Here is a 24,245-nt window from a genome sequence, read left to right as displayed (position 1 = left end):
AAATCATCTTCAATTGTTTACCTTCAGTATAGAAATTATATACATCCTCTGCCAGGTCGAGACACCGACCACACGGGATGGTGAAATACCTCCCTGATGGTGCTGATATCCCCCCACGCCCATTCCCTCCCTGTCAACACCCCAGGGGCCACCTTGGGATCCGGTAATGGTGGGGAGGGGAGAGGTGGGTGAGGGAAACGGTTCATTAACGGGAAAACAGTCCGTCAACGGTACGATCTTTGGGCAAATATTTAACGGTCGGTCACTTCCGTGGGAGCAGTGAAGGGCGAGCGACGCGCCTCCGTGGTGAGAGAGAGCAAAGGATCAGTTATGGTGAGGGAATGTGTGTGTGTGTTCTGCCTCTGTCATGGGGTCATCATGCACAGTCCTTGTCAGGTGTACGTCGCTGGTTGATCGTGTTTAACGTTCACACACGTACCGGTGTGGCTCATGGTTTCCATGTACCCTCTCTTGTCTATCATCATTATCTCTACCCCCTTCACGAGTAGTGCCCCGGGTTGGGTCGGGTTACGTAGCCTCTCAAATCACTCCTCTGCGAACCCATGCCCGGGTGGGTTACACGAGAGATATTAACTTCCGAATATATTAAAGTGCTTATCGAGTGAGGATAATATCTCCATTCCCACCACCTCTGTGCACTCAGTCATCCCACTGGTGATCATGGGTTCCTCTTGCTGTCTCATTTTAAGATATCTTCATCCCAGATAGATTCCTCAACTTCAACTATCTATCTCTTCCACCTGTGTGGACGTTCGACTCTTTAATATTCATATATATCTTTTTAAGTTAAATTTGTCATACAGCTTTTTTTTTCGCCAGCCCTTTCTCCATTTTGACTATCCAGACTTAAGAAGGACTTTCATAATTCGTTGGTGGGTATCCCTTAAGGCGGGGTCAGTGTTCGCAGGTCATAGTAAAAGTATTTGCCCCGGCGATGCATCGTACGCCCGACCCCGTAGTTCCTACAGCCGCCATCTGCCAGTCGTCGTGTTTCAAATCTCATACAGAAGTCAGTTATATCTCCTGTGTTGGATTAAGAATCACCTTTAGTAGTGTCCTTTGACATCTATCCTGCCTGGTGTTTCAGCGTAGATACATCACCGAGGCCCGAGTCCCTGGACCTTTTTTTTTGTCTGCCTTGTATCCTTATTTTGCGCCGCCGGCCGCTAGATGGGGGTAGGAACGGCGCATTAAACCCGCCGCTCTTGCGGCATGAATTCAGATCAAAGATAAACCTGAGGTGGGGAAACCAGAGAGAGAGAGAGAGAGAGAGAGAGAGAGAGAGAGAGAGAGAGAGAGAGAGAGAGAGAGAGAGAGAGTAAATCTTAACAGATCATAGATGTTTGCAACAAACAGGATTGTATACATCCGCCAGACGCTGCAGCCACCCGCCTGACGTCACTGTTGTTGACATATGTGCGTCACTGGTCCAGAGTGCAGACCATTGCTTGACGAACGTGCGGTATCAACTGGTGATCCTCATCTCGAGCCACCGTGACGTCGCCTGTCGTCGGTGTTGCTGTGTGGCGTCACGGTGGACGTCTTAGTGTGAGTTTTGGTGACGTCACTCCATGTTGACGAACGTGTCCGACTGGAGAGACAGAGACACACACACACACAGGGCCGACCCGTCTCCATTGTCGTTCCATTTTCTTTGCATTCCCAGCCTGTTGACGTCGAGTTAAAAACAGTAGATGTAGGGTTAAATCTCTCTCTCTCTCTCTCTCTCTCTCTCTCTCTCTCTCTCTCTCTCTCTCTCTCTCTCTGAGATAACGCTACAAACCTAATTCGGGTTTTGATAATTTTTTTTTTTTTTAGATATTACCAGTGACATGTAACTGCACCCATGTACCCACTGCAGAAGAACTCAGCCTTAACCTATAAAGTACGGCATCGTGTGTACGATAGACGACAGCTGTTGGGGTACAGTAACTTACCACTCAAGGTACGACAGCTCAATTGTAAGGAGACATGAGCAAGGCGGGTTGCGTGACTTTGCAAGAATCAATTGCAGAACTTGGCGTGTTTGACTCAAGCTATAAATGTGTGTGGGGCTGGACGACCTGAAAGCTCTTGAAAGCAAATCGAATCCAAGAATAGACATACATGTCCCTTACACGTATCGTGTATATGGCTTTTATGTTGAGGTTTGAGTGGTCGTATTAGGTCAAGGCGATGATAACCAAGACAGTTATCAACTGCTGTAGTGTTCCCTCCTCCTCCTGCCTTCTTACCTCCCCCCACCTGCAGTTAAGTAACCAAACCAGTACCGTGCCCCTGCGGCTTACAACCCCCGGGGGGGGGGGGACTCACCTTACCGCTAACTGCACTGTGCCACCTTTATTAAGCAGAGGTCGGGCGTGTTGTTACCCACGTCAGAACAGTTCTGGGTCTATTTGTTGTCTGTCTTCGGCACAGTGCTACCCTTGAAGACGATCAGGGCGTTAGATATAGCACCCTTAAGTGTGCTTGAATATAGCACTGGTTTGTCCAGACTGTAGCTAACTCTAGTGTGTTAGAATGTAGCGCTAGTGTGCTTAGAATATAGCACTAGTGTGCAAGCATATAGCACTTATGTGCTCGAATGTAGAGGCCTGTGTCATCATTCCATGGTGACTCCGTTGCCATTGAGACAAGAAGGCAATGCCGTGGCCCACTTCAGCAACCCCGGGAGACATGACCCACTTTACTGTCAAGATTATATGTATATTTAGTGAACCATCATGAGGGAAGACTTGAGTGTGGTAGAACTTGACCTGTTCCCATACCCAGGTCTCTCTCAACTGTCCATGGTGTTAGGGCTCCTCGTAATGATACGGGAGGACTGCTTGTGTTCTGCCTACTGCTGGAGGAAGGGTCTGTCTGTCTGTCCACACAGTCACCAGTGCCCCGTGTGTGGCGGGGCAGCAGGTGATGTCTGGTCTGCGTCGCGTGAGGCGGGGCCAGCAGCCACCACCCCTCATACCACACGTGCTCCAGCGCACCACGTCTGCAATTTAGTCATTACTCGTGACGATCTTCTGGGGTAGGAAGGATGTCAATGGTCTGGCATGTGTGGGGGTGTCTATTAGTGGCTGGGGTTAAGGGTGGGAGGGAGGTTTGTGGGTTGGCTCTGAGGTGTCTCTAGAGGTTGCTTGTTGGCAGGAGAGGTTGTGGATGGGTTGTGTGTGTTGGTTGATGGTATGGGCCCTTGTGGGCTGGCTCTGTGCATCTCTTGGGTGTCCGTTGGCGGCAGGGGTTGTAGGGTGGCTCTGCTGGCGTCTGTTCACCACAGGACATCTGTGTCATGCACCAATGAAGTGTTAGGACGAGAATGTTGTAGCTGTGTGTGTGTGTGTGTGTGTGTGTGTGTGTGAATGTGAGGATGCAGTGGTTGGCAGGTGGAGCTAATTAGGTTATCTGTGGCAGCTGTCTCGTACCATAAGTATGACAACACTATTCTCGAGTATCCTGGCCACGACCTTTGACCTTACCTATAAAGGTCAAAGGCCTTCAGAGGTCGTACCGTCCTACCCGAGTTACATTACCGTGTACCGTCTGACACGATTACATGATCGTTAGAGGTTCACATAAGGCCGGGATCGCTCACGCGACGTTTTCATGGAATTTTTTTTGACATGAAACTAATTTGCATGATCGGTAAGACTTAGAAGAGCTATTAATTTCACACAGAAAGAATTATTACCTCTTAATAGTACTCATTATCGTGTAGTTTCAGTTCATATTTGAGTCAGGTCTGTCTTAGAATGATGAAATTTGGGCTATTTGAAGAAGAAGAAAGCTTTTTGAGCAACAGTGACCATCTAGAATGGTGGTGAGTGGATTATAGTGGGAGTCGAACGTGAGAAGAACAGATAACAGGAGACCTGACGGTTCCATGACGAGGTTGTCTGCTGGGATGACTGCAGTAATATCCTTAGTTCAGATTTTTATTAATAGCTAGTAAAGCGGAAGGTACAACCCCAACCCACCTCTCCCTCCGGCTCAATAGCAAACACGGGGAGGGGAAAATATGAGATGGAACATCATGTAATGTGGGAAGAGGAAACTGCTTTGGATATTCCATAGGAATATGTGAACGGGTAAACTTTCTAACTGACTGTAGCAGGATTTTTGAGGTGAGGAGGCTCAAACCTGACGCGACTGTGATAAAAAAAGGATGTACATATTTTTGAATAGCTTGAAATCTATTTTTTCCAGGATGGAACAGATATACTTATTAATGAGAGATAATCATTAGAGGATCTGTCTAACATTGATGTGAAGCTGGTGGTAGTGTTCGTGTTTACTACATCTGGTGTAATTGATTTCAGTGTTCTACATTTCCACAGCTCGTATAAAATCTTGACCCCACACTGCCATTATGTCCCCTTTACTTTCACTTTCCTTCCTCCATTATTGGGGGTTGAATCTCTGTGTAATGTACAAAAGTTTTCGTGTTATATTTCCGGGATTATTTCGTCTTAGAAAATTGTATTAGATCTTGGAATCTGGACTTTAAAGATTCTTTTATTAGTTCTTGGAATCTGGACTTTTTAAGGGAGAATTATTTTGCGTTCTCTGAGTCTTTGTTCGTAAGTGACAAAATTAGTTTCGTTGGTCGTCTCTGCATTTATTCTAATAATTCCCTCCCTCCATCTTTGATCAAGTTCACGTCCCCGAACACAGCTTTGGAAGGGGGGGGGGACTGACCACCTGGTAATCCTGCCAAGTTTAGCTCAGAATTGACCCTAAGGAAGTTCCGTGGAAGATGTGAAAAGTTAGCGGACGGGGAGGAACGCCAGGTGATGGCAAAAACTCACACGGCCTTTGGGCTGGGTAGGTCCGAAAGACATGGATTGCCTCCTACGTCCCTTGGTAAGGCCGGCCGGCCCCTCTTGGTGTGTGCCGTGGTTAGCTATGGTGTGGGAGGTGAGGTCCTTCACCTCAGAAGAACTCGGTCAGCCTCGCCTTGCTACACCCCCTCCATCACCTCTGGCCCAGGGTGCTCCTAACCCCCCAACCCCTGGGGTGTATAGGATGCTTTATATCCCCCATCTCTGGGGTGTTTAGGGTGCTCTAACTCCCCCACCCTGGGGTGTTTAGGGTGCTCTAACTCTCCCCCACCCGTGGGGTGTTCATGATGCTCTAACTCCCCTACCCCTGGGGTGTTTAGGGTGCTCTAACTCTCCCCCACCCTGGGGTGTTTAGGGTGCTCTAACTCCCCCACCCCTGGGGTGTTTAGGGTGCTCTAACTCCCCCACCCCTGGGGTGTTTAGGGTGCTCTAACTCCCCTACCCCTGGGGTGTTTAGGGTGCTCTAACTCCCCCACCCTGGGGTGTTTAGGGTGCTCTAACTCCCCCACCCTGGGATGTTTAGGGTGCTCTAACTCCCCCACCCTTAGGTGTTTAGGGTGCTCTAACTCCCCCACCCCTGGGGTGTTTAGGGTGCTCTAACTCCCCCACCCCTGGGGTGTTTAGGGTGCTCTAACTCCCCTACCCCTGGGGTGTTTAGGGTGCTCTAACTCCCCCACCCTGGGGTGTTCAGGGTGCTCTAACTCCCCCACCCCTGGGGTGTTCAGGGTGCTCTAACTCCCCCACCCCTGGGGTGTTCAGGGTGCTCTAACTCCCCCACCCCTGGGGTGTTCATGATGCTCTAACTCCCCCACCCCTGGGGTGTTTAGGGTGCTCTAATTCCCCCACCCCTGGGGTGTTTAGGGTGCTCTAACTCCCCCACCCCTGGGGTGTTTAGGGTGATCTAACTCCCCCACCCCTGGGGTGTTCAGGGTGCTCTTAACTCCCCCACCCTGGGGTGTTCAGGGTGCTCTAACTCCCCCACCCCTGGGGTGTTCAGGGTGCTCTAACTCCCCCACCCCTGGGGTGTTCAGAGTTCTCTAACTCCCCAACCCCTGGGGTGTTCAGGGTGCTCTAACTCCCCAACCCCTGGGGTGTTCAGGGTGCTCTAACTCCCCAACCCCTGGGGTGTTCAGGGTGCTCTAACTCCCCCACCCCTGGGGTGTTCAAGGTGCTCTGAACCTGTACCCCTGAGGTTAGCAGAACTCACTCGCCCTACAATCTCCCACCTCACGTTTCCAATATTCTTATTAAATCAGACTTGTACAACTGGAGTTATATCCCGTACTTCTTCTTCTTCTTCCTTATTATTATCATTATTATTATTATTATCATTATCCTATATATTGATACTGATATTATGTATTATTATTATTATTATTATTATTATTATTATTATTATTATTATTATTATAGTTGTTGTTATTATTATTATCCTCGTTTAAGCGTATAATGTAAAAAAAAAATGTTCAGTCATCAACTCGGTCAGAGATCCTCATCATATCCTGTCGTGTGTGTGTGTGTGTGTGTGTGTGTGTGCCACATCTCCCCCTGATCATCCTGGTGAAACACGTGACAACAGAGGACCGTGTTCAGTCCTGCACCAGCCCAGAGGGGTGTCATTGCCAGCCACCGCCGCTGCTGCTGCTTATATTTAGCTCCTCATAAAGGACATTGAGGGTGGGGTCCCAGCGGTTGTTATCTCTTGATCTTAATTACTTGGTGATTGTAATTATGATGTGGGTGTACTGGTGAGGGGGAGAGGAGGGGGGTGTTGTGGGAGGGACCACCCCCTTCGCTACACCCTAGTGGCAGCAAGCTCTCAGTATACCTTCTGTGTATGCGCAGGTGTACACTTGGGGTCTGGGTGTATATCTCTCGCTTACACCCAAGCCATGTCCTGTGGTGGTTCTCTTGACTTCATGAGCCTATCGTGGGAGGATCTCTCTCTCTCTCTCTCTCTCTCTCTCTCTCTCTCTCTCTCTCTCTCTCTCTCTCTCTCTCTCTCTCTCTCTCTCTCTCTCTCCCTCTCTCTCTTTGGGGGGAGGGGGGTTGCGCTACGCGCTGGACCTGCCTCATGCCTCATCTCCATGAGATCTAGGTCTAGGTAGAGATGAGAGAGAGAGAGAGAGAGAGAGAGAGAGAGAGAGAGAGAGAGAGAGAGAGAGAGAGAGGTGGGAGAGTGGGAAGGTAGGGTTCCTCTTCCTCCTCCTCTTCCTCCTCCTCTTCCTGCACCAGGAGGCGGGAGGTGGTGAGCGTCAGCTGATACACGTAAACACGTCTCATCCATCCAGCTGATGAATGGCCGCCACACACCTCCATTGAGGCTGCCACACACACACACACACACACACACACACACACACACACACACACACTAACTGCCTCATTCACATGAATCTAATCAGCTTCATCACTGTCTTCTTCTTTTTTCTCCATCGCCCTTAACCACAAGGATACGACCCTTAACCACAACGATACGACCCTTGACTACAGCGGTACGACCCTTGACCACAACGTTACGACCCTTGACTACAGCGGTACGACCCTTGACCGCAACGGTACGACCCTTGACCACAACGGTACGACCCTTGACCGCAATGATACGACCATTGACCTTAATGATACGACCTTTGACCACAACGGTACGACCCTTGATCTTAATAATACGACCCTTATCCACAACAGTAAGACCCTTGACAACAATGATACGACCCTTGACCACAGCAGTATGACCCTAGACCTTAATGATACGACCCTTGATCACAACGGTACGACCCTTGACCACAACGGTACGACCATTGACCCCCAAACGCCACGACCTATGAACTCCGATACGACCCTTGACCACGTCTTTACGTAAGTATGCGATGACCCCGGGGGGAGGAGGGTGAAATACACCTGACCCTAAAGGGGTTAGGTCAAAAGACCCAGGCCACATCATCCCCGAGTGACCAGGAGAGAGAGAGAGAGAGAGAGAGAGAGAGAGAGAGAGAGGTGGATCATGTGAACGTGAATGGCCAAGTGAGATGTGTTTTGCTGTTATAAACAAGACGTCCGTGATGATAAAAGAGACAAGATTCACGTCTGTGTGTGTAAGCTGTCACTCGTGTGTGTGTGTGTGTGTGTGTGTGTGTGGTAGTTTTAGATGGTGGTGGTCACTCGTGATCAGTGGTGATGTGGGAGGGTTGTGGTAGGTGGGGCTGGTGGCGGAGGGTGTGGTTGGTGGTGGCAGGTGTGTCTGGTGAAAAGTGGTGTAAGTGGCAGTGGCGTTTTGATGTGAGTGGGTTATAGGTGGTGATGGTGGAGATGGGTGTGGCTGGTGGTGGTAGTGTTGGAGATGAGTATAGCTGCAGGTGTTGGTGATGGTGGAGATGATTTTGTAGGATGGTAATAGTTGTGGAGTAGGGTGCAGCTGGTGGTGGAGTGTTGGGTATGGTTAATGGAGATGGGTATGATAGTGTTAGAGGAGGGAGTGGTTGGTGGAGACGGGTGGGGCTAGTGGTGGAGATGGGTGTGGCTGGTGGTGGAGATGGGTGTGGCTGGTGGTGGAGATGGGTGTGACTGGTGGTGGAGGGTGTGACTGGTGGTGGAGATGGGTGTGACTGGTGGTGGAGATGGGTGTGGCTGGTGGTGGAGGGTGTGGTTGGTGGTGGAGATGGGTGTGGCTGGTGTTGGAGACGGGTGTGACTGGTGGTGGAGGGTGTGGCTGATGGTGTAGATGGGTGTGGCTGGTGGTGGAGATGGGTGAGGTTGTTGGTGGGGATGGATGTAGCTGATGGTGGAGGGTGTGGCTGGTGGTGGAGATGGGTGTGACTTCTGGTGGAGGGTGTGGCTGGTGGTGGAGATGGGTGTGGGTGTTGGTATGGATGGGTGTAGCTGATGGTGGAGGGTGTGGCTGGTGGTGGAGATGGGTGTGGCTGGTGGTGGAGATGGGTGTGGCTGGTGGTGGAGATGGGTGTGACTGGTGGTGGAGATGGGTGTGACTGGTGGTGGAGGGTGTGACTGGTGGTGGAGATGGGTGTGGCTGGTGGTGGAGGGTGTGGTTGGTGGTGGAGATGGGTGTGGCTGGTGTTGGAGACGGGTGTGACTGGTGGTGGAGGGTGTGGCTGATGGTGTTGATGGGTGTGGCTGGTGGTGGAGATGGGTGAGGTTGTTGGTGGGGATGGATGTAGCTGATGGTGGAGGGTGTGGCTGGTGGTGGAGATGGGTGTGACTTCTGGTGGAGGGTGTGGCTGGTGGTGGAGATGGGTGTGGGTGTTGGTAGGGATGGGTGTAGCTGATGGTGGAGGGTGTGGCTGGTGGTGGAGATGGGTGTGGATGATGGTGGAGGGTGTGACTGGTGGTGGAGGGTGTGGCCGGTGGTGGAGATGGGTGTGGCCCTTGGTGGGGATGGGTGTAGCTGATGGTGGAGGGTGTGGCTGGTGGTGAAGATGAGTGTGACTGGTGTTGGAGGGTGTGGCTGGTGATGGAGATGGGTGTGGCTAGTGGTGAAGATGGGTGTGATTGGTGTTGGAGGGTGTGGCTGGTGGTGGAGATGGGTGTGATTGGTGGTGGAGGGTGTGGCTGGTGGTGGAGATGGGTGTGGCTAGTGGTGAAGATGGGTGTGATTGGTGGTGGAGGGTGTGGCTGGTGGTGGAGAAGGGTGTGGCTGGTGGTGGAGATGGGTGTGGCTGGTGGTGGAGATGGGTGTGGCTGGTAGTGGAGATGGGTGTGGCTGGTGGTGGAGATGGGTGTGGCTGGTGGTGGAGATGGGTGTGGCTGGTGGTGGAGATGGGTGTGGCTGGTGGTGGAGATGGGTGTGGCTGGTGGTGGAGATGGGTGTGGCTGGTGGTGGAGATGGGTGTGGCTGGTGGTAGAGATGGGTGTGGCTGGTGGTAGAGATGGGTGTGGCTGGTGGTGGAGATGGGTGTGGCTGGTGGTGGAGATGGGTGTGGCTGGTGGTGGAGATGGGTGTGGCTGGTAATGGCGACCTGCCAGCACAACTCGACACCCACGCCTATAAATATTCTTAGTCTCGTGTTGCTCGTGAGGGAGGTCTGGCTGGGTGGTACAGGGTCGTACCTGGTGTAGGGTCGTACCTGGTGTAGGGTCGCACCTGGTGTAGGGTCGTACTAGGTAAAAGGTCGTTCCTTGGGTAGGTTGGTATCTATAGGATCGTTCTTTGGGTAGGGTCGTACCTGAGGCAGGAACGTACCTGGATAGGGTCGTGGCCGGCGTATGGTTATAGCTGGTGTAGGGTCGTGTTGGTACAGGATGGTGGCTGGTGCATGGTCGTGGGTGGTACAGGGTCGTTTAGGTGCAGGATGTTGGCTGGTGTAGGGTCGTGGCTGGTGTATGGATGTAGCTGGTGTAGGGTCGTGCTGGTACAGGGTCGTTGGTAGTGTAGGGCCGTGGCTGATGTAGGGCCGTGGCTGGTGCAGGGTCGTGGCTGGTGTAGGGTCGTGGCTGGTGTAGGGTCGTGGCTGGTGCAGGGTCGTGGCTGGTGCAGGGTCGTGGCTGGTGCAGGGTCGTGGCTGGTGCAGGGTCGTTGGTAGTGTAGGGTCGTGGCTGGTGTAGGGTCGTGGTTGGCGTAGGGTCGAGGCTGGTGCAGGGTCGTGGCTGGTGTAGGGACGTGGCTGGTGTGGGGATGTAGCTGGTGTAGGGTCGTGCTGGTACAGGGTAGTTGGTAGTGTAGGTTCGTGGTTGGTGCAGGGTCGTGGCTGGCGTAGGGTCGTGGCTGGTGCAGGGTCGTTCTGATACAGGATCGTTGGTAGTGTAGGGTCGTGGCTGGTGCAGGGTCGTTCTGATACAGGATCGTTGGTAGTGTAGGGTCGTGGCTGGTGTAGGGTCGTGCTGGTACAGGGTCGTTGGTAGTGTAGGGTCGTGGCTGGTGCAGGGTCGTGGCTGGTGTAGGGTCGTGGCTGGTGCAGGGACGTGGCTGGTGTAGGGATGTAGCTGGTGTAGGGATGTAGCTGGTACAGGGTCGTGGCTGGTGTAGTAGAGCCGTACCTCGTCTGACTACACCCTGGGGGCACCTTACACCCACGTTCCACCTGACCCACCACACTTCCCAGTGTCACCCTCCGTGTACGGCACGTGTTGACCTCCCACGTGATCAGTCTTGATCCTGGTCCACCGGTGCATGATGGACCGGCGCCCCCCCGCCCCTCACCCTCAGCCCCCTCCACCGTTTCCTGTCTTATTTACGCACTTCCTGTCGGAGTCGTGGGGTCTCCTGGCGTGGCCGGTCGCCCTCACCTGCTTCCTTCCCTTTGTCTGGTAGTATAAATGTTAGGACCACGCCCCTCCTACCCCCGACGCCCCTCCGCCGGGCACCAGTCAGTGTTCCCGGGCCATTCAGTCTTGTCCTGCTACCGCCCCACCCCTGCCCCACCCCTGCCCCACCCCACCACTTGCTACGGTTTACTGGGATTTACAGCCTGACGGTGATGTCTGCCAGGAAGGTCGTTGTGGAGGCAGCCTTATCGTCCTTGTCACTGCCCCGCCCCGCTGAGGACGGGCAGTGACCGTGGCTGGGTGTGGGGCAGGGCCCGGAGCGGGGCGGGGCTGGACCGCTGTAGTTACCGTAGTAGCGGTGTGGCACAGGGCCAAATATAGAAGCTGGCCGGCACCCTCTGTGTCTGGGTGCTAGTGGCGAGGGGGCTCCTCCGTTGCTTCGTGCCGCCCCCCCCTCACCGCCCGGCCCCGGCCGGCTGGGGACGGAGGGAAGGAGCGGTTAGGGAGGGTGAGGAGAGACTGGAGGTGGGGTAGAGGGTGTGGGAGCAGTGGCTGTGAGGCGAGACAGTTCAGGTATTTTTATCCGGAAGTGCAGGGGCGTCTCTTTGGACATCTGGTTACCCGAAATCATTCCTGATCTGATGTGTGGCCAGCACTGGCCCCTGGGCGCCACTGTATCGTAAACCTTCATCTCAGCGATGCGGAGGAAACCATCTGAGAATAGAAATGTCTGTCTGGCTAACCTGACCCTCTCACACTCAGCGTGCTCGCGTTCGACTTAAAATCACTGTAGCGTTTCCCCTCCTCCAACACAGTCTTAACAAGCTGGCGTTTATCTAAGAACTTCTTATCAGTTCCCCGCACTTCTCCTTATCAGTACCATATCTGTAAAGTGTCTCCGTGCATGCGTTAGTCACGTATATATATATATATGTGGCATTTAAAAATTTCGATCATTTCACAGGTATAAACATTTTCTGTTCGTACTGCGAATTCCTAAGCTGGGTAGGAAGTGTTCTGGTGCACGTCTGAGTGTTCTAATCCCTCTACAGCCTAGATCTCGTACCTCACACCCACTGATCCTTTATGACGTGAACAAAACCTAGCAATTACCGCTAATAAAAGCAAAGATAGATTAATGAAAACACATACTGGATTTGAGAATTAGTAATGTAAAAAAAAAGAAAAGAACATCCAGGTTATGCATTACAAACTTACAAGGAATCTGTTCTAGAGGCTAGGGGACTGACTGAACCCCCTCAGTATCATTCATTTAAGACGAATGTTACACTGAGTTGATCTAATCTCTGACATCTTAGATATGACATGCCATTCTTGTCTTTATGTAATAAGATCGGTTTGAATTAAGAAAACCACTGGGGTCAAACTATACGCCTTGCAATTGCTTATTTGGTGTTGTCAGTAGGAGTAGGAGGGAAGAAATATATGCGTGTTGGTTGTTACTGATAATAAAATGTGAGGTAGCAATGAAGGTTTGTCTGAATGAGAAGGACCAGCCAGGAGGCAAGGGTAGACGAGAGAGAGTGTGTGTGGTAGCGTCATCTGTGCTAGGCTGCGTCGACTGTGTGTTGTCTGCTTTCTCCCACGGCTGCCTCGCCTACCTCGCAAAATGTTGTCGTTTTGATCAGACTTACGAAGTATTACTGTTTTGTCGAAGCTCAGTCGATCGTGTTGAAAGCCTTTCATTTCCAAGAAAGGTGTAAAAATTTTCGTGTTGTGTAAGACCTCTTAGGGAATGTTTCTTAGCTTCCCGCTTGATTTTTGTAAAAGGTTCTGTTATTTCTGTCAGGGCTTCGTCCTCCTCGTGCCGGGGAGTGAGAGGAGGAGCATAACTTACTGAAAACTGGTCTGCCAAAGCCCCAGAGACCGTGGCTCTTCCCCTGCAGTTTCCCCTCTATGTCCCTCTATACACCGTCGAGGGTGCGGCTCCGCCAGATGTGGTCGTAGACTCGTTGTCCAATCACATCTTCCCTAAAGGAACTTTTGTGTTATTGTGTTGATGCTACGAAAATCACCTCACACCCCCAGGTCTTTTTCTTTTTCTTTTTTTTACTTCTGTAGGAAACTGTCTTGTGTAGAGCGTTTAGGGACTTCGCTTTTGACATTGCTGAAGAGTTTGTGTATATAGATGAAATGTGTTTTAAAGTCTCACTGGTAATCGAAATTATAATAACCTACTGGGTCTCTAGGCCCAACTTAGGATCCCTGCCCTACCACCACTTAGCGCTCTGCTATGTCGGTGTATTGTACTTACCGCACTACGCTCCGTGCTTGTCTCCACCAACCCTCACCTTGTATACCCTTCCCACACACTGCCACGGAAATGCATCGTCTGTTTATACTTGGAGGACAAGTACATTCCTTTGAATGACATGATAGCGCGACTTAGTTAGGTACAGCTCTGTGCCATTATTCTAAACTTTCAATCAGCCCCTCAACACCCGTGTTGCTCGGTAGGAACGACTTGACCACCCCGGAAACATCGCTAGGCATCACCACCGTGGCTGTGACGGGTCTCCCCCCGCCCCAACACCTGACGCCAACACCCGGACCCCTAGATCCGTAACCTGACCCTCAGGCGCTAAAGTCCCCTTCCCCCATCCCTCCTGCCATATCACAGGACAACCTATACCTGTACACTGGAGCTGTGGAGGCCTGTAAACTGGAGCTGTGGAGGCCTGTAAACTGGAGCTGTGGAGGCCTGTACACTGGAGCTGTGGAGGCCTGTACATTGGAGCTGTGGAGGCCTGTACACTGGAGCTGTGGAAGCCTGTAGACCAGAACTAAGGAGGCCTGTGCACCGGAGCTGTTTAGGTCCATAGACCATAGCTGTGGAGGCCTGTAGACCAGGACTAAGGAGGCCTGTGCGCCGGAGGTGTAAAGGTCCATAGACCAGAGCTGTGGAGTCCTGTAGACCAGAACTAAGGAGGCCTGTGCACCGGAGGTGTGGAGGCCTGTGCTCCGGATGTGTGGAGGCCTGTGCGCCGGAGGTGTGGAGGCAGTGGTCTGGTTAGGGCGAAGGTGGATCACTGTTGTAATACAGAGAGGCGTGTATGAATCACTGCTCCTGTAGAGAGTGGTTGTGCTTGGATGTGCCCATGTAGCGCTACAGTGAGGTAACGTTGGTGTCTGGTCTTGTGAACGGTGAATTACGTTTGAAGGGACCCTGGGTGGACGTCACCTTAATTAGTCTTGAGCTGCAGCCCTGTTGTAGGAGGGGCGTATCTAGGGTGTGTGTTCGTGTATGCTAGGGTGAGGGAGGAGGAGGAAGAGGAGGAGGAATGGGGGAGCGTGGGAGATAACACGATAGTAACCCCATCTCGCGTTGTCTTATCAGACTTTCGTCATGGCTGATCACGTGATTGGTTTTCCGGAGGGAGTGTGACGGGTGATTGATAAAGGCGATTAGTTGTTTTGTGATGTATCGTTGTTTTCATCGCCCAGTGGCAGGTGGGAGGTATGTCAGTGGAGGAGAGCCGACCAGGGGAATGGTGGTGGGTGGTGGGGAAGGGGGAGGCATTGCGTTAGTGGGGTGGCAGAGAGACCCAGAGGCTGTGGGGAGCATAGCGGCTGCGTAGGGTGGTGGAACTGTAGGGAGCTTTTAGAGATACCGGGGGCTTTATTGGGGCATTTCTAAGACCTAAGGATTGTGGGGAGCATAGCGATAGTGGGGCGATTAAACTTAGACGATATCTCGGCCAGAGGAAGGACCATTTCTTTTTGGTCATAACATTATCCCTAAGGTTGGCGTTCCCAGGGAGGAATCCTGTCTCCCCCTCAGTTTCTGTCACCTGACTCCTCCCGTCTTTCACAGGCCTTTACTGTCACCTCCCCTCCCTTCACTTTGTCCATCACCACCAGCTCTCTGTCTCTCTCACCTGCCCTGGTCTCCTCTCTCTCTCTCTCTCTCTCTCTCTCTCTCTCTCTCTCTCTCTCTCTCTCTCTCTCTCTCTCTCTCTCTCTCGACGGAGATTGATATAATGTTTTAAAAACGATGATAGGATTCAACCAGGTCGATATTGAAAACTTATTTACAGTAGCACTACCACTACCAGCGAGAGGAAATTGACTTTAAACTTAGAAGTCATCGAGTTAATTTGTACTGTACGACATATATCTTTACAAGAGACATGACTGACTGTGTGGAACAAGCTTCCAGAATATGTTGTTCAGAGCAACACTTAATGTCTTCAAAATTAGTCTTGATCATCACTTGTCACTTTCTCGTACTTGGTGATTAATTCAGTTAGTCATCATAACGTAGTGGTATAGTGTGCTACCTTCTCACCCACCGATCTCTCCCTGGACACGCTGCGGTAACATACCAACAATGATAAACCCATGTCACCTGCTTTAAGAGACCACGAAAGGTTTATTGTATCATTCTTTACACATCAGGAAGAATAAAAACGATAAATCGAGAGTTTGATGCTCAAGTTTATCCCTTGCTATTGTCTTTGTAACAAAACGTAAAGGGATGCGTGTCGTTGGTGATGGGAACCACGACATTTATATGTTCATCCTACCTAATGACCTTCTTATATAAATCACCTTCAGGCATATTAATCCTGCAAGGTATTTTTTTTCTACCTGTTTTCCGTCCGGTGTGTTGCCGGAGGAAGTGGAGTTTTTATTTTTTTTTTTTTTTTGGGGAGGGGAGAGCCTTTACTTTGTTATTCTTTTCTTCTGCTTTTAAGGGGGGACTTTGTTTTTAGTGTTAAGGCCGAACCACCTCGCTTGGCCCTTAGGTCCACACCGTCTCTCATCTGTGACACCCTTCCCGTCTCTTACCCATTCCACATTTCTCACTTCTCCCTCCACCTTCCCCCATCTCTTTCTTACCTATTCTGCATGATCCCTCACCGGCAGTCCTCCACTTTCTCACCCTTCTTCTTCCTTGCTCCCTCCCTCAGCCCTTTCCACCCCATCCCCTTTCACCTGCCCACCCCCACTCCCCGGAAGGGGTGGTGAGGTCGGGTCGACCAATTATCAGTGACGTCAACAGCTGGAATGGGGTCAGGCCAGACACTTGGTGTGTCTGGGAAAGACTTTCCCACTGGTGCCTCAAGCCCTTCCCACATGTGCTCTGTGACGGATGTGTTCCTCTCGCCCGTGAGATGTACTACTGTGTACATGATGGACACGAACGCCACTAAGACCTTTTCAGTTATGCATCACGCCGGGACGACCCTTCATCACGGTAGTACGTACGACCCTTGAGAACGACGGTACGACCCCCAGGTATGATGCCTTGGCCTTTGACTTGATCCGTCGTACCTAAGGGCCCTTGCCGTCGTGCGTGCTCAAGGGTTGTTACTGTCGTGCTCAAGGGTCGTACCGCTGTGCTCAAGGGTCGTTACCGCCGTGCTCAGGAAGTTAAGAGTCACTGTGTCCGTTACTCAATAGAAGCCGAAGCTGCTTCATCTGAGTTGGATAAACTGTCGTATTGTTTTGTTGGTATGGTTACCTAACACTAGTTCTCTTGTTAGTGTGTTGGGAGAGAGAGAGAGAGAGAGAGAGAGAGAGAGAGACTTGTCATAGAAGGCCATGATAGTGGAGGGTATGACACTGTCTGTCAACAGTGGCTAGGTGGTGGCTGGCTGGGTGAGTGGTACACCTGACTCTCCAACAGTGACTGAGGAGGGGTAAGCCAGGTGTAAGCCAGGAGTTACCCAGTGGCTGTCACCCAGTCCTGCTCCTGAAGGTGGTGGTGGTGGTGCGAGAACCTCAGGTCTCCCAAAGTCTTGTGTCTTTCGGGATTGTTCTGGCCTCCTCCTCCTCTTCTGCTGGCGTGGCTGGCTGTGAATGGGTTCTCCTCCAGTGTTATGACCTCTCCTGAGTGTTGCAACCCGCCAGACACGCCACACACATCCGCCCGGCTTCGACAACACACGCAACACCACTCTCAACACAGCAACACAGCACAGATGTTAACAGAGGTAGAACACTTGTTGGAAACACGATAGAAATGATGGAAGCTTTCACGTTGACACGACTCTGGGAAGGGTCGTTGTGACCTGACCTTATAACACTGGTAGGGTTTGATGCGTCGTGAGCTTAGAACACACGGGGTTGGTGTTGTAAACACTCACAATAAAGGAAATGTTTACACTCTAATCTAACTGTTTGGTCGTTAATTATCAAGTCTTATCTAGTTACATACGTACATGTGTATTGTACTTCTCGTCGTTGAGCAAGTGTACATTTGTACTCCCAGAGTAGCTCTGTACATGTGCGGAAAGTACTTGAAAGTTACGGGGTCCAGCATCCTCCAGAGATGTGGTCTCTTGTTGCTACGGGAATATTCGCCCATTCCCATTCCCACCACCATATTACGAAGTCATAACATTCGTTACAACACCACAACTCTACCTCGCCGCCACTACCACAACATCACAACTTGATAACATCACTACGGGGGGAATGGCAGCATTACCCGCCTGTACATCCCAATGTAAATGAAACTTTCCCATCACGAATATATTTCATTTAAAGATGCCTTACTGGACGTTCTGCGGTGGGCTGTACCACACGGCTCTCTCTCTCTCTCTCTCTCTCTCTCTCTCTCTCTCTCTCTCTCTCTCTCTCTCTCTCTCTCTCTCTCTCTCTCTCTCTCTCTCTCTCTATCTATCTATCTAGCTATCTATCTATCTGTCTCTATCTATCTCTATCTATCTATCTGTCTCTATCTATCTATCTATCTATCCCTTCCCTCCAGCCACAACAGCCCTACCGTTCATTCAGAAACCGAGCCTTGATATGGCTCGCAGTCTGTGTATATCGTTTACAGTGTCAATATTTTCGCGGTCTTGGAACGACAGACGAGCTTTGTAAACACATGCTTATTTTACCGACGTGTTCCTGTTATCTTGATCATTCGAGTCACGAAAGCGAAGATATCTTGAAGGTGTAAACACACGATAGGCATGGCACTGAAGGCCGGCCAAGCAGACGACAAGAACAGGGAGGCTGAGAGACGATATGTGGACTATCGCCTCAAGGGTACAGAAAAAGCGTTTCAGACGGAGGGGTAACTGGTGTATTTCCTCCGTGTGCGTCACGCTGTCGGACCCCATCACGACCATATGGCGCGCTGGGGGACCATTGGTGATAGGGCATATAAGGGAGGTGGACGCCGCCAGACTTCTCCAAGAAATGGCTTCCCGGCCGCTTACTGCTCTGGGGCGGTGCGGGGAGGGAACGGGAGGAGTGGAATGTTTGGAACGGAAGGAGGGCGGACGCGAGAAGAGTCTGGATTAAGGTTTTGGTAAGAGAGCTTGAATATACGGAGTTATGTTTCCTCCAGCGAGAGAGTTGTTGGTCACAGAACAAGAAAGACAAACTGAACTTTTTTCTTTTTTCTTTTTTTCTAACCAGCTGACGAAACACATCCAACTTGGAAGTTGTGGGCGACGAAGATGTAGAGAAATACCCCGGTAAAAAGCCACAAGGTTGCCGATCGTTAGAGCAAAGAGTGGGTGGTACTCCTAATGGCCTCGCGCTGTTGATAATGTTTTATGTTGGCAGTAAACCAACACAAACACCCGCCCACCACCTCACCATCTGCACGGCCCAGGCTGGTGGTGGTGGTGGTGGTGAGCGGCGCCCCTGCAGGCTGAGGGCCAGCTGCCACATCCCCTACTGGTCTTGAGCGCACGAACCTAACCTGCCAGGCCAGACAGACGTTGGGCCGCCAGCTTCTTCGTGCTATCGTAGCGCGGGAAGATCGAAACCACTTTATCGTCTTTTGTTTTTCTGGTGTTTCAAGTGATACTTGAACCCTTGCTTCTTTTCGTTTTTTTCTCTCTCTTATCCCTCTAACGATACTAATGTTAATTTAACATTTGTATGGCTCATATCAAGTTTATCCTGTTAACAACACAACGTTAAAATTTAATCATAAGATTTTTGAGCATAGGAGTGTTAAGAGGACTGTTATGAATGCACCTATGATTAAACCTAAAAAATGTACAGTAAAAAGAATATAGTGTTACCTTAGCTCAGTACTTTCAGAATATATACGGTTGTCTGACGTATATCATTTTGGACAGAGGGCGATACAGTTGCTCTATATTAGGTATATGGCAATATGGTAGGTGAACCATGCTGGGTATAGGACCATTCAACAGGTGTTCCATGCTAGGTACAAGGCCATTCAACAGGTGTCCCATGCTAGGCACAGGGCAGTACAAGTGTACCATGCTAGGTACAGGGTCATTCAACAGGTGTCCCATGGTAGGTACAGGGTCATTCAACAGGTGTCCCATGCTAGGCACAGGGTCATTCAACAGGTGTTCCATGCTAGGCACAGGGCAGTACAAGTGTCCCGTGTTGGGTACAGGGCCATTCAACATGTGTTCCATGTTGCAGGTTGCTGTAAGCGACAGACTTCCTCGGCCTCCACGGGGCCTGAGCGACCTCCTCGCTCCAACGCCTCTCCCCAGTCTTCCGTTGCTCCAGCTCCTTCTGCTCCACCTGCTGTGTCTGCTTCATCTGCTGTGTCTGCTTCACCTTCTGTGTCTGCTTCTCCTCCGCCTCAAGTCGTCCCTGTTTCTCATCCGTCTATCGCTAGCTTCCCATTCCCTGCAGCAACTACCTCGCCGACGTCTGTGAGGACTGCTGCTGCGCCTTCTTCTGTAGCGATTACCTCGTCGTCTCCTGCGGTTACGGCCTCGTCTGTAGCCAGTTTTGCACCACCTGCTGTCACTGCTTCCGTTACTCTCGCCTCGCCTTCTTCCGCGGCCACTCCTTCACCTTCTTCTGTCGCCCCTGCCTCGCCGGCTTCCGCGCCTTCCCCTTCACCATCTTCTGTAGCCAGCACTGCAGCATCTACCACGACTGCCTGTAGACCATCTTCCTCGGCGCCAGCTCCTGAAGCGGCCCCTGTCCGGCCGGCGCGCTCCCAGGCTGGTCGTGGCCCTGACCCCGCCGCAGGCAGGTCCTCCTCCTCCTCCTCAGGCAGCCCCGCGGGCAGCCTACCACGTAACGTGGCCACGATGGGCGTCGGCCACCACACCATCACCATCACCACCGCCGCCGTCCCCACCACACCCATCCGACGCTGTAGGTAGCGGGTGTGGACACACCCACCCCATCCCTCCTCCAACACTCACCACCTCCACCCACGCCCCGTGTGTGTGTGTGCGCCAGCCGACCGACCCTCCCTCTTCTTTCCCTCCCATTAAACCCCCCCTTCCCCACACCTGAACTATAGCACCCTCCAAGGCTTCATCATCAGTCTTGGCAGTTGACTAGCCGGAGGTCACGTGACACCCGGCTAATGAACTGGCCGACTGGGTGATTACCCTTGATGATAACTGTCTCGTGTTGCCGCCGCCGCTCTGCCTCGTTAGCGGCCAAGTCCCACGAGCTACCGCTGATTAACTGTTGACCCATTTCGTGCTATTAAGTCCTGTAGTTTGCGGCGAACTAGCAGGGTGTTAATGTCGTGTTGTGTGAGCCTAACAGCGTAAGGTAACGCTACATCCTCCCCCCCTTATTGACCCCCAGATATAAGCCAGCCTCCCCTTAGAAGAAAACTTTTCCCCATACAGCTTACGCTTCGGATGTGTTAATCTTCCCCAGATATACAGAGTTTTGTTGTTGTTGTTGTTGTTGTTTACGTGATTAATCCGTGTGTATAATCGAGCCATACGTTCCAAGGAGCTGCTACAGGTGAGGTACTGTATCTGTGGAAGGATTATTGGTTCATTCTGACAAGTGTATAATTGGTGGCAGACGTGGACGACATGCTATAACTTACAACCATTAGTCTCAACCTTAATCATCCACAACCAATACATATCCACGGATTAATTCTCGGTCCACACTCTCGACAGGCAGTCAGATGATTATAGAGGCAGGAAACCCATTTTAATCATTTAATTACCCTAATTAACAAGAAAGAAAAAGAAAATATCGTCCATTCTCTGGAAATCCTGAACCATCACACTCACACAGGATGTAAGGTAAAAATCACAGAACAACATCTCCCTACTTTGCATATCATTATTCAAGTATTGTGTTAGTGCTACAGTTGCTTTCTCTTCCTGAGATGCTGTTTCATGTCTGCAGTAGTCTCACCCGCCCCCTAGTTTGAAGTCCCGCTCGTACACCTGGGTTGGCCCTCCCTCCACCCTCTGTCTGAAGCAAGGTGGATACCGAACCCTTCCCGCCACGTTAGCTTCCCTGATATCACGTCTCTAAATCACCTCCTTTTCCGTCCATGATGGTGATGATGTTGTTTCCATTCTTTCGCTTCTGCAGGTATGATTTCGGCTGCTACCCTTAGCGGGGGTCGTCTGTCTGTGTCCCAGCCCACTACGATCTGGAGCCGAGGTTTCTGTAGTTTCTCTGTGGACACCAGCCACGCGAGGATGAGCCGTTATGACCCCTCCCTTCTTTTCCCTGTACACTAGAACTGTGGGATTCTCTTCCTTCTCTGGACTCTCCCTCTCTCTCTCTCTCTCTCTCTCTCTCTCTCTCTCTCTCTCTCTCTCTCTCTCTCTCTCTCTCTCTCTCTCTCTCTCTTACCACACCCTTTTCCATTTCAGTAGTCGGGTCCACAGGCGCCTTCGGAACACGAGTAGACCCTCAATATATTCTTTTCAGTTTATACATATCATGATTTCATCATTTTGCCTCTTCAACCGACATGGCGTCCGTCGACTGGTGATGACCCTGTCCAACAGCTGTATGAAGAAAACGATATTATTTGATTGCCTTCAAATGGTGTTTACAAGCAGGAAGGGCGGTGGTCCCGAGTTAATGCAACAGGAGAGTGTTCTCTGTGGCCTCAGCCACGTGGTGTGAGTACGTCACGAGTAAATATAAACACAAGAGGAATCGTTTTCCTACGTCAACTACACACACACACACACACACACACACACACACACACACACACACACACACACACACACACACACACATTTACCCTTATAGAAAGACTAGAAGTTGGGTTCTTTTCCCCGTGGCCAACACTAATTATAGTACGTCGTTGCTTTATGGAGACACAAGTCGTCAGGTCTTTGTGTTCGGCTGATAACATATGCGTAGGGTGTACACACCCCACAGTCCCCCACTTCCTCCTCCTCCTCCTCCTCCTCCAGCCTGTCAAGCAGGTGTGAGATGCTCACCTTTGTTAGGGTGTGTGTGTGTGTGGAGGGAGGGGGGGGGGGCGAGGTGACGTTGGATTCTATTTAAAGGCGATTGTGTCAATGGTCGTACAACAAGGAAAATATAATTATTGATTGTCTTATTTTTTTCTCTCTCTCTCTCTCTCTCTCTCTCTCTCTCTCTCTCTCTCTCTCTCTCTCTCTCTCTCTCTCTCTCTCTCTCTCTCTCCTCTGGATTTCGACATACACGGAGGAGAGTTTCGTATGGACCGAGTCTCTCTCTCTCTCTCTCTCTCTCTCTCTCTCTCTCTCTCTCTCTCTCTCTCTCTCTCTCTCTCTCTCTCTCTCTCACCCACCATGAGTCAGCCGTGGTCTTCGCCCCGTCCGATTACAGACGGCGGGAGCGCTATGGCGGGAGGCGTAAAGCCACGCATCCTTCACTGGTGGGGATCATGAGGTCGGCTCACGCCAGCCTTCGTCACCTCATCCCTCACCAGCCTCTCGCCTGACACACCGCACAAGATTAACCTCTTTGAGCACGACGGTACGAGCGTGTGAAGAGGGCGGTGCGAGGTGCCTTTTGATCACGACGGGACGAGTCATCTACCATGACGGTACGAGCCTGTGAACACGATAGTACGAGCATTAGCACACGACGGTACGACTCTTTGAACACGATAGTACGAGTTTTTGAACACGACGGTACGACTCTTTGATCACGATGGTACTAGTCTTTGAAGACGACGGTACGACTCTTTGAACACGAAGGTACGACTCTTTGAACACGACGGTACGAGCCTTTGAACACGATAGTACGAGCCTTTGAACACGACGGTACGACTCTTTGAACACGACGGTACGAGCCTTTGAACACGACGGTACGAGCCTTTGAACACGATTGTACGAGCATTTGAACACGACGGAACGAGCCTTTGAACACGACACAACGAGCCTTTGAACACGACGGTACGAGCCTTGTGTATGATGACATGACCTTTGACCTGACTTTTAAGGGTCTGGTCAAAGTCTACAGCCATCATACCTAAGTATCGTACCGTCGTGCTGAAAGTGTCGTACCATCGTGCTCAAAGGGTCGAACCGTCGTGCTCAAAGTGTCGTACCGTCGTGTTCAAAGTATCGTACCGTCGTGCTCAAAGTATCGTACCGTCGTGCTCAAAGTATCGTCCCGTCGTGCTCAAAGGGCCGTACCGTCGTGCTCAAAGTGTCGTAACGTCGTGCTCAAAGTGCCTTACCGTCGTGCTCACAGTGTCCTACCGTCGTGCTCCAAATGACAAGTGACAGTCGTGGAATATAGCCAGACCCGATCCGTCTCCAGTGAGAGACATAAACCATATAATAATCCTCCTCTTTATAACCCGGGATTAGGCGAATGCTATATATATATCAGGATTAGATAACAGGTAATAAACATCGTCGTTAATGACCTCCAGGAGAAGAGTCACTGGGATAGAAATGACTAATTATCAAATTAGTGTCAGACTCTGGCATATAATTACCTTGAGAGCACACACACACACACACACACACACACACACACACACACACACACACACACGTCTTTGTTTATCTCCTGCATAATCTCTGATTACTAGGAACACTATATCGCCATTAATGTAATTTGAGAAGATTTGGCTGGTATCAGAGAGCATGTAGCGACCTTTCGCTTATGAATCATACTATTTTAAAAGCCTTCGTGTGTGTGTGTGTGTGTGTGTGTGTGTGTGGGACAGACAGACAGATAGACTCGCTCCATCAGACTTGTATAAGAAAAGACAGACTAGCTTCGCAGACTGACAGGAAGAGACAGACGGACGTACAAGACCGTCTGTTGTACCGTGCGGGGAGGGAGTGTTGCAGTGTGACCGCTGTCTCTTGCAGTTTACTTACCTACAACCCTGTAGCATTTTGAAATGTATGTATGTTGTCATCATTCACAACTTCGTCACTCCGTTTACTCCATTCATCCACCAGTTCTTTCATCCACAACAGTACTTACATACCACGTTTTCTTTTT

General features: G+C 51.0%; 1 protein-coding gene across 21 annotated transcripts in view; it reads left to right on the top strand.

Moving 5' to 3' along the window:
• LOC139752858 (actin-binding LIM protein 3-like) overlaps positions 1-24,245 on the top strand; it is an 837,860-nt gene that overhangs the window by 475,068 nt on the left and 338,547 nt on the right. For 17 of the 21 annotated variants that reach the window (XM_071668853.1, XM_071668845.1, XM_071668839.1 and 14 more), the window contains one exon: positions 19,464-20,156. The exons of the other annotated variants lie outside the window; for them this stretch is intronic. In XM_071668853.1, the coding sequence (XP_071524954.1) occupies positions 19,464-20,156 (693 nt within the window). The remainder of the gene's footprint in view (positions 1-19,463; positions 20,157-24,245) is intronic. 21 annotated transcript variants of the gene reach the window in all.

The sequence above is a fragment of the Panulirus ornatus genome, chromosome 13, assembly GCF_036320965.1.
Source record: "Panulirus ornatus isolate Po-2019 chromosome 13, ASM3632096v1, whole genome shotgun sequence".
In the NCBI taxonomy this organism is placed as follows: Eukaryota; Metazoa; Arthropoda; class Malacostraca; order Decapoda; family Palinuridae; genus Panulirus; species Panulirus ornatus.
The sequence above is the reverse complement of the archived record's forward strand: the minus strand, read 5'-3'. Positions and strand labels throughout refer to the sequence as shown.